This window comes from Zophobas morio, unplaced genomic scaffold (assembly GCF_036711695.1).
Source record: "Zophobas morio isolate AGI-343-1 ecotype UQ-CSIRO unplaced genomic scaffold, CSIRO_AGI_Zmor_V1 ptg000030l, whole genome shotgun sequence".
Classification (NCBI taxonomy): domain Eukaryota; kingdom Metazoa; phylum Arthropoda; class Insecta; order Coleoptera; family Tenebrionidae; genus Zophobas; species Zophobas morio.
Genome location: NW_026972135.1, coordinates 15,086,796 through 15,098,187, shown reverse-complemented (window position 1 = coordinate 15,098,187; position 11,392 = coordinate 15,086,796). Strand labels below are relative to the sequence as shown.

The 11,392-nt window shown below is 33.4% G+C and overlaps 1 protein-coding gene and 1 non-coding gene across 2 annotated transcripts in view; both read right to left on the bottom strand.

Moving 5' to 3' along the window:
* Positions 1–479: 479 nt before the first annotated feature.
* The window catches only part of LOC135139096 (uncharacterized), a 72,155-nt gene continuing 61,242 nt past the window's right edge, over positions 480–11,392 (bottom strand). Inside the window, exons 3-5 of the mRNA XM_064069186.1 lie at positions 8,051–8,234; positions 1,787–1,975; positions 480–1,734 (exon numbers count right to left, since the gene is read on the bottom strand). Coding sequence (XP_063925256.1) covers positions 686–1,734; positions 1,787–1,975; positions 8,051–8,234 — 1,422 coding nt within the window. The 3' untranslated portion in view covers positions 480–685. The remainder of the gene's footprint in view (positions 1,735–1,786; positions 1,976–8,050; positions 8,235–11,392) is intronic.
* On the bottom strand, positions 8,354–8,425 carry Trnat-ugu (transfer RNA threonine (anticodon UGU)). The gene has a single exon. It is a non-coding gene; the product is annotated as a tRNA-Thr (tRNA).

The window sequence follows — 11,392 nt, the reverse complement described above, 5'->3', positions numbered from 1 at the left end:
AACAACTGAGAATGCTTTTTTCCTTTAAGAGTCCGGTGTAATCAATAGAAAAACAGTTTTTATAACATTCGGTACATTTCCAGTATAAACCTTGAGTATTTAGTATGTTTTTTATCACTCCAGCAGTACGATTAGCAGACTTTGTACGAAACTGCTGTTTCCAGATACCTACCACTGCAAATAATAGTCAGTAATGTATCAGTAATGTATCAGTAATGTCATTTCGACAAACTCGACAGGGAGCTGTCATTTTAGACCAGCTAGAATTACTGGTTCTCCGGATCGGATAGATCAGTTCCCAGGGATACTAGTATAACGACTGGAGTGGATTAATAGCGAATAGTGGGGTACATCAGGGCTCTGTGCTTGTCCCACTACTTTTTATTGCTTGTACGGCTGATATCAAATCTATTATATCTTGGTCGCTCGCCAGGTTTGCCATCGATATTAAATTACACATTAATTATGATAAATTCCCTTCAGTAATACGTAATATTGTCCTATTTATTAATGAATACGTTAACAGATTTTTTTAGACAAAGATATGTACATGGTAAGGTCCTTATTAGTCTAAATATTTACAAGATACAGTAGGTACTTATTATTGATCATCATTATCTATATACACATAATGTAATCACATGAGTTACTATTTACAAATTAAAAACTCAGTACAATAAATACTTCATATATACTCAGAAATAAACACTTTTTTTAAATCAGGTACACTTCCGACGTAATTCCTTACTTCTCCACGATTTCTCTGATTGGGATAATTAAAATAAAATACATCTTCTATAAAAACAGTACTAGCGTTAGAATTTGGCAAATATTCAACAGACTTGATTTTTTGTCGAATATTATGAGTACAGTCTGACAGTTTCGAGTTAGATCTCAACAACTTCTTATTCCTCTTTTTATTTCTATCTTCAAGCGTCATGTAAGAATTAGACCTTTGGATTTTACCATGATTAGCAAAATCATTGTCTTTGACAAAAATCTGGACAACATTATCAAGGGACCGTTTCGAACTAGGTCTACTATTTCTATCAAACTGATCTGTCGTTTTAAAAGTCGACATCGGTACCCTATTTTCACAAAAATTATTATTCGTCTGATTTCTAGTCTCCTTACTCTGAAAGAACTCAAAATCACAGTTGGCTTCCGTCGTTATCGAATACGAGCTCCTCGAGCTCAAAGTATCGAAATTTTGTCGTTCGTTGTTATTGTCTGTCAAGTATTCCTCGTCCGAACTGGAGTAATCCAAAATCTGCTCATTCACGTCTTTATTCCTCGCTTTTTGAAAGACTTCCGGATTTTTTTTAAAGTTCTGCAACTCTTTACCGACGTCATTCAGACTATCTTCGCTCTTACACAGCCTCATTTTGTTCAACCTCACTAAATTCCTGGAATTTTTGATGATAGGGTTATGCAGTTGATCTTGTTGATACCCCTGGTTTTCCGGAAGGTACCTCAAGCTTTCCTGACTCAGACTGGTCCTTTTGACCAATAGTGGATTCTTATTAAGTAGAAGATTGCTGTGGTGCATTAAATTAAGCTGCTTGTTTATGTAATGGGGACTCAAGTGATGCAAATTTGAATGACTTGGGCAAAGGTCTGCCTCGCAGCTTCTACAACTGTACCCTTCTTGTTGCGGAGGTGGAGGGGGTTGAAACGAGTGGTCGAAAAACTCTTGGCGACGAACGTGCATTGGGTCGTTGTGTTGTTTCAAAGCTGGAAATATATGGATTAGACATTTTTCGTTTTGTTGCTATCAATTTACAACCACGTGAGTCTTTATGGCGTCTGTAGTTGTGGATGACTGGTAACCTTCCATCTATGCTTGTATATAGAGAGCCGTTAGTGATGGGGAATCGATGCTCCATTGTTTGAAGTGGTCTGGTTTGGTGGTGTTGCGCAACTTCAAGGCTTTGTGGGGGGCTGCTGAAGGGACGGAATTTCCCATCTAAGCCAACTGCAACCATTAAAGTAATTATTATGATTGTGTGAATTGATATAGTTTCATTGGTATGATGGGAATTAGCAGTCGTAATACAACGAAATTGAGGTAAATCGAAAACTCAATAAAGAAGTGTATATTTCATCTAATGATAAATCTAAGAGAATAAATTGTGAAGTTTTATATTGTACAGTTTTGAACTTTTTCAAAAATCTAGATATGCTAGGTTAAAATGGATGAATTGAGAAATCATATTTTATCAATAATACATAATACAAATATATTAACATTAACATAATACCGATAATGTTACTAACACAATTAGTTGTATAACAAAACACCAGGAAACCTCAAGATTATTTTAGATAAATAGATAGAAAATAGAAGATAGACAAACAGTAGGGGTCTCCAAAATTCTCGCAAATTTTTTCATAAAGTAAACACCAAAAGCCGTCCAGGTCGTTAATCTCTTTCAAAAAGAAAAACTAGGAACCTCCAAGTTTCTTTTAAACTCATTCAGAAAAACTGGTCTAAGGTTATTTCGACAGAATATCCCTCGTCCTTGAAGTATAATCCTACAAATCCCGCTTCTTTAAAAAATCATAAAATTTTATTTTGGAACTTTTGTCTTTATATTGTGATAACGTCTATAAAGTAAAAACTAGCGGCATAAATAACACCTCCACAGTCCCTGTGCCAAGAATTTGCGCTCCTAAGTAAGGACAATGTAAAATATATTTGAAGCAGATAACCAAGAGGAAAAAATTTCCTCTCAGCACTATTAACAGTTCGAGTGTTTATGTTTATATATGGAACATACACGTAGAAATTAATTTGATTTGAATGATTTTGTCTCCTCAGAACACATGACTAAAATTATTAATTAAACTACAATTGGACAAAATGTTCTGAACATTATAATTTTTATTTTATCATTTTTAAATAAAGACGTGTGTATTCTTAGATTTTCGAGAAAATGGTGTGACTCGTTTTTAATTTGACTAATAAAAAATGTGATGACGTCATCAACATAGATAATACTAGTCATAGCACAAAAGCTAAAAAAATTTAATTAAGGGGCTATTATACTGTGTTCATTCTTTGCGAAAATTTTAAGGTTTAGGGAAAAATTAAAAGCGGATTCATACATTACAAGTATAGGAGTATATTCTTGTACGAGTATAACAGTTAAATTATTTTAAAATAGATTTCTTTGAGATAAGGTCAAATTGTTGGTAGGGATGATTAGCCAAATTTTGGTTAACGTTTAACCACTTACATATGATACTCCTAATATACATATCGATATACTAGCTATACAAATATTTTTGGGCGGATATGTTGATGTTCATGTGTGTTACAGAATATAGGAGTACTTAATTAAAAAATTGTACAATTGTACATAGTGTGATAACACAATTGGTCTAAAGTTATATATTTAAATAAAACTTGCCTCGCCCCTGGAGTACAATTGAACAAAATTGGGCTTCAATAGTGTGGTGACCAGATTTGAATTAAAATTTCGCGCTGAAAAAAAAAACAGCGGCGCGAAATCGCATTTGAATAATTTTGAATTCGAAAAAAAAATTCAAACAAGGAAATCGTTAAACATAGGCAACCATGTGCAAGTTTAGTGCTTTTTTGGTAGTTGGTAGCTCTCCTAGGGGAATTTGTGAGTATCTGGTGAGAGGGTTGGTTGTGAAGTTTACTTGTTTAGTTGAGGGTAGGTGGCCCGTCACTGTTGGTTTGTTTTTGGTGAGTGAAAACACGCGGTAAGGAAGCTATGTTAAGTTTAGTTGGTTTAGTAGTTAATAAAAAACGGAGAGCCTTTATTTAACGAAAATTAATCGTAACGACGACAATGCCACAGTTTCCCCAACACGCGTAGCTAATTCTTTCGGTTTTCCAAGCGGAAATATGCGAATTTTCGACCGACGCTAACACATGGTGTAAATTTGTTTTGTTGTTTGTAAATTCACAGTTCATGTTAGGATTTTAATCGTTAACTCGTTCTAACACAATTTAAAAGTCAGAAGTTTGTTTAGATGAAGCACTTGCTAGGAGATTTTATGAAATTCACTTAGTCAGGACTTATTCTTTGTTTATCAAATTATGAATAAGGTTTCTGGATGCTTATACTTAAGTGTTACATTATAATGCTTCTTAATTCCTCACATAACATTGCTAATAGTTCATTTATGACAGTTAAATCAACCTAACGTTGTCCCACTCTGGGAAATAGGACCGTGAAAGTGCGGTAGAATTTATAATGTCATGGACTGAGGTACGGAGGGGTTAAAATTTTTCCCGTCGTTTTCATCGTTATCATAATCACATCATCGAGGTATATTTCCTCGGGACGTTGGAAATTAAACCACTGAGAAGCATTTTGTCTTTATTTACCATGTGTTTGTTTGGGATAAGCTGGGGACATCCACGATATAAACTCTCAAAGCTAATTGTTGTAAGTAACCGATGACTTGGATAGTGGCATAATTTAACTTCAGGTAAATTCTTTGCTTGAATCGTTGATAAAGTGTGGCATAATTTAACATCAGGTAAATTCTTGTTTGAATCGTTGATAAAATGTGGCAAATATTAAACTCATGTAATTTTGTTAGCTTTGCAATTTTTCACCTCATGCAATTTTTTTCTATCTCGCAATTTTAGCCTGAGTAATTTTCTTTGCTGCATAATTTAAATTGAACGTAAATTTTCATGCTCCGCAATTCCTAACCTCACGTAATATTTCTGTCTGCACAAGTTTTATTTCACACCAGATCTCTTTTGTTTTTATAAATCTTTGCTATTTTTTTTGTGTAAATATTTTGTTGATTAATGTTTCAGTCATATAAATTGTTTGATGTCCAAGATAAGCATTCTTTGCTGTTTAAAATTTCATGAGAGTGTATTTCAGAGGTATAGAAATTGAACATTTAAATGGAATTGAGGTAAATGACACAATAACACGTGCCAAAAACAGAGTGCGCGGTTCCTTGTTGAGCTGGCGGTCGCGCCATCTGCACAAAAGATGCATGCCTAGAATAGACGTCAGGGCCGGTCGGGATGACGTGACGTTGTCGGTTGGGCCCAATAGCCAACCACGAGTTTGTGATCGCAACGGCCTGCTCGTACGGCATGTTCGTAATGGAGGGGTTCTGTTTGCTGATAGAATAGAATCACCGTCGTGGAGGGAGAACAGCCACGACCAGGAGCCCCAAACTCTGCTCTTGCTACAACGCCCCTTATGGGTAATGTTGCTGTGATCTACATTGAAATTGAAATATTTCGACCGCCACTCTCTTATAACGCTCTGGTGTCGCTGTCGCTGCATACAGTTTTTATTAAAGTTTTGTTCTCTTGTTGACTACCATAATTTTAAAATTGCTGCCACGCGCCCGTAATAACTTGTGTATTTGATTTTTTTTTGTTTTTACTAAATTTGTGATATTCAATTTGTATTGATTCAGAACGTTTAATTGGATTCCATTCAAAGTTAGACAAGTTTTTTTTTGTAGCTAAGCATTAGGAGGTGTCTTCAATCGGCACACCTTAGTCGCAGGTTTTTTTTTTCTTTTTTTTTGTCAGTAGAGGAATAAATGATTTTGTGTCCTCCATATATTTTGTGTTCCATTTAGCGGTACTTTTCCAACCTTAGAGTCCACCACTTGCATCTGAACGCATTCCGCCACAAAAAAAACACAACGTAGGTTCGACGTTGCTTTCTTTTAGACGATCACAATGTTCCTCTTATATTAATCAAGTGATCAAAAGGTTTGAGATTAGGATAGACTATGGAAATGTTTTTCATTTCTTTGATTAAACTTCATAAATTAAAATCTAAACTTGTCAAATGAAATTTATTTGCAAAATTCAAAGTGGTCTGCAATTCGGAGCAAGAATGAACTGGCATCTTCAGTTTAATTTTCGGTTTAATCAAAGAAATTAAACATTTCCAAAGCCTACACTACTCTAGACCTTTTAGCCTAGACGGATCCATAAACCACAAGTACAGCAGTATGGTATTTTACAAATTTAAAGATTTACCAGGCAAAATTTCAAAATTTTGAAATGTCTTCAATTGAAGGGGGGGGGACAAACAGATACATTTTGATTAATGATTTATCACGTTTATGATAACCTTAACACATTTGAAACTACAAAATCGAATGTTCTGAAATCTTGCAGTTTTCTAAAAATCTGGATGTCTAGGGTAAAAACTCAAGACTTATTCATAAACCACAAGTGCAAGAGTATGTTAATTTACAAAATTTAAAAAAGAAGTATTATGTAAAATTTTGAGATGACGTCATCACATTGTTGGTAGGGATAATCAGACAAATTTTAATTAGCGCTTTACCATCTACACGATATTCCTGTCATACAGATACCGGGTGTCCCAACATACCTGTTCCACTCAAATATCTCAATTATTTTAAAACATAAAAACTTTTACTTGGGCATATTCAATATAAGCAATACAATCTATTAAATGAGTAGCCTATTGGCATCGAATTGGCTTCACTTTCACAGGAAATGATATCAACTTTTTTTTATAAATCTAAAAGAGTACAGTCTGTAGTACTATAAATGATTTCTCAAGCAACGTGTCTTCTTATTTTCGTGTTCTGGCTTGTCACTTCTAGATTAAAATAAATGAAGTATTGTAGTGTCAAAAAATGGAAAACGAAAAATGTTTGCAATGCAGAAAAGTTAGCAATGATACTAACTTATTTACTGAGAATATCCTCAAAGATGGATTGGCAAAAATTGAGCAATTCGGTGACCTGCCAGATCTCCAGATCTAACATCTCTCGATTTTTTTTTTTGGGGGACCATTTAAAAGATAGGGTGTATCAGCAACCTCTAAGAAACTTAGAGCTATTGTTTTTATATCGTTTTATTTTGCTTTAAAATTTTATTTTATTAAAATACTAGTTGCATATGATCGTTTTAATTTTTTTTTTTTTGTATTTTAAGGACGTTTTAAAACATTCAAGTAAATAACATCGTATCATGTGGTATATTGTTCAAAAGACAAAAAAGGGCACTATTCAATGTATTGAAAAATGCTACCCTTTTATATTAAAAAAAAAAATTGCACGCTGGGACACCCGGTCTATGATAAAAAAAAAACGAGAGACCTATTGTTTCATACTCTAGAAAATATATGGAAGTTCAAATGAAATAAAACTACATTTTACAAATAGCTAGGACAAACTAGTGAAAAAATGATACACTTTTGACTTTCCAGAAAAATGAATATATATTTATTGTTTCCTTCAAAAAACTCATGACATCATTCTATTCAAAAACGTGTTATTATATGGAAGTAACTTGGTTAAAAAATATATATATATATATATAAATTCATTCTACCACATTTCTGAAAATATCTACTCCCAATAATGATAATACTTGTTCGTACTTTAGACAATTTAAGCTTAAATATTCCTAAGATTGTTGTGAAGGTAAAGTCAAGATGTGTTTACGAGCCTAAATTAACGGTTCAGTCATTGTCCACATGTTTAAAATGTTTAATTTATTTTTTCTATCTGCAGTCGACGTTCTCTGTACACATAAATATTTTCTAAAATCATCAATGTCAGTCACGCAATGGCCAAATTATCGTAAGAAATTTAATTGTACTTCGTGTAAACCTGCCGTGTGTTGGTTCAAAATAAAATAATCCAAATGCCACAACAGTGACACGTAATGCATGCAACCAACTGTACACGTGCTGAAAATTCTGAAAGGTTCATTAATTTATTGATTTAACGTTCACAGTACAGTCACTATTGTAATCACGCGCGATTTATGACCACCTTTAATTGTATTTATATTAACTCGCTGTGTATTGTTATAACAGATAGCTAATTTCAATAATAAGTCGTGTGATTTATGCCTTCCACATAATTATAACATGGCACAAGACATGGGTGTTAAAAGTAGGTATCGCAAATCATCAAGACATACTGTATATTTGTAATGTTAAACGAAGCGCAATTATAGGTGTATCAGCCAACAAACACACAACACTTTGTTAATCCTGAAACAAATATTTAAATACGCCAAGATAAAAATCCTTACCGTGTGGCAACTTATCGCTTCCTCGCTTTTTCGAACACTTGTAAACGTTAGACACCCATTTACAAAATCGTGAATCGACTATACTGAGTCCTATAGGAATTAAAAGATCCTGAACTAAACCCAGCCATAAAGCGACTCCAGCTATCGGCCAAGGTGCGACTAGATCTGGATATATACATAACACCTGAAATAAAAATAAATATGTTACTTATTAATGCAAAAATATAACAGCAATATTGTTGTTTTAGTGTAAAAGTAACAATATTGTGAAAAAAAAGTTAGGTCGCAAATATCAACCTTGCTTGCCTCCTGTGAGGATTGAACTCACGACCCCTGGTTTACAAGACCAGTGCTCTGCCACTGAGCTAAAGAGGCTTGTACACAAATAGCTCCGCGTACTCGGTTATAAACGCACGACGTATCTGGTTATACAAGGAGTTGCCTGTTTCGTACAATATTTCATATAATGATTAACATTAACATTACTGATTAGATTTTCTTTCGAATAAAGTAAAGATTTTAATTTTCGTGTTTATACTTTTTTTTTATTTAGGTAAGTATTTAATTCAAACGGTTTTAATGTGTATGTAATTTTCGTCTGAAGAAATATATACTTACAGATTACAATGCTGAATCAAAATTACTCAAACGATTAAAAAGATATTAAATAACCGTTCTTTGGGAACGTATAATTTTTATGGGTTTAAGGGAAAATAAGAGTGGTATTTATAACGAAATATTCCTTTTTTGGAAACGTCTTTAAAGCAGTTACGTATTAAATTAACAATAGTGATAGGTGAGACACAGATTGAAGTTAAACTAGTTCCGTTTTCCGAGCTATTTTACCATAATTCCACTACAATAAGTGTCACGTTACGCCACTGAAATCATTAAATTACGATTTGTGCAGAAATTGTTCCGTTGTGAATACCTCGCATTGTTTGCAGAATTACGTAAAGAATGTGCTCTTAAAACCAATTTAATTAATATTATGAGGATAATTATAACCGCATCGTAGGCACTATTATTTTTGTTATAAAAGTCTATTATGCTATCTTGCAGGCTAGAGGTATTAGAGCGTGTATGAGATGTGTCATATTCATATTACCTAAATCAATAGCGATTATCGATGTTCTGAGCGATAAGAAAACAAGATTTGAAAGTTACGGAACACAGGAAGTAATAATTTGCTCTTGTTTGGTTAATTACATTAAAATAAATGCGTCTAATTGTCCAACGGTGGATTAAATCTTGTGCAAGTTTGACTATGTTGTCATTCGTACTTTACATTGAACGAGGTTACTCTCTAATTATATCTGACTTTTGTTGATTTGATTCTAACGAAGACCGACTACCTGAAATTTGATTTTTATTTGGAGCAATATTTAATTGCTTGTTGATTAGATAAAACTATCGTGTTCCAGCTGTGCAATTATTCAGTGATCTGTAAAATGTGTATTTATGAAACACGAGTTACCTAAGGGGTTTCGTGGAATGTTATTCTGATTCTTACAAAAAAAATTGCTCTTTCGTCACACGCAAAAGTAACTTCAAAATTTCCACAAATTTGTAAGTAACATATTCAACTGCAAAATTTCAAGCCAGTTTATTACCTCGGCCCGCTACATATTATATTTATTTATTAATACATTTTTACGTTGTGTAAGACTGGCACTAATTAGGTACTTTAAAACTCATTTTTAAACTAAGAGCGCTGTTAACCACTGCGCCCCAGTAACATTTGAGAAACGCAATTTCTAATTATTGCTGCCCAGTTCAACAATTAAAGTATAAAATTTCCTTGTGGCAAAAGCGACTTCTCAATAGTTATTACGTAAAAAGAGTAGAGGTTCACTTTTTGAAGGAATGGATTCAAAAAAATTAAACACACACTTGTATGATACTCACTTTAGGTCTTTAGTTGTGTCCACTGATGGTGTTTTTCTAAAACAGTAACACGACATAATCTAAAGGTATCAAATCCGGTGATCGAGGCGGCTTTTGTGCCAAAACACACCTCGATACTTTTGATTCACTCTCAAATAAGGATTAAGCCGTAAAAATGATTGATTTTTGTCCAAAATTGGAAAAAGAAATTGTAGAATGTGTTATTTATTTATTTATTTTTATAACCCGATTTGTTGTAGATCTGTTTCATTTCTTACAAATATCATCAAGTCGTCTACAAAAGCATATTCCGCTACGTATGTTGGTTCTAGCTTCTTATATACAGTTGTTTTACTTTCTTTTTTACCGCCTTCGTTACATCATTCAGTGTTTTATTAAATAATGTTGGCTTTAATGCTCCACCTTGCCTCAACACCTCCTTAGTTTCGATGGTGGCACTTCTTATCTACGTTACACATTCTTGGGACCACCCGATTTAGACCGTAAACATCAAACAATTCTGTAACAAGTCCCATTAAATAAAATTGGGTCTCTAAGGTCCCATGGTGGCACATACAAAGAAAACATGAACAAAATGTTGACATTACACAGATTTTGACTTGTCTCTGTTTGCTGTCTGTCGTCTGTGCTAATTTTAATACCAATAATGCTATTTAAATTTTATAGAATAACATACATATACACTTGTGATTTATGAATCAGTGTTGAGTTTCTACCAGAGACATTCAGATTTTTGTTATCGTAAGCATCCTAAATCATTAATCAATATTTGTCTGTTTATTAAAATGCAAAATATTATGCCTCTGTACTTGTGGTTTATCAATGAATTATTATTTATAATGTGTGATTAAAAAAAATTAGAGGAAGGTTATTTCAACAAAACTTCATGAAGCATAGTCCGAGAAATCCAGCGCGTTAAAAAAATTATAAAATTTGATTTTACGATTTTTGTTTTGAAATAATCGCTGTAAAGCAAAAACCAGCGGCATAAATAACACTCCCGCAGCCCCTGCGCCGCACGGACAATGTAAAATATATTTAAAGCACTTAACTAACGGGATAAAATGTCCTTCAGCAGTAGGTAATAGCAGTCTGAAGCTCAAGCGTTTATTTATGTTTATACATCGAAAGAATGTCACGTAGAAATTAGTTTGATTTGGATGAGTTTATCTTCTCAAAACAGAGGACTAAAATTATTGATTAAACCACAATCAAAGAAAGTGTTCTGAATATTATAATCCTTATTTTATCATATATACATATATTAAGCCGTGGGTATTCTCACATTTTCGAGAAAATAGGGTGACTCGTTCTTAATTTGACCAATAAAAAATTTGTCATAACGTAATAAACATAGATAATACACAATGCGAGAAAAAAAGAGAAAAAAAAAGGAAACAAACGAAAGTCCAAGCCTGGAATCGAACGCGCGAC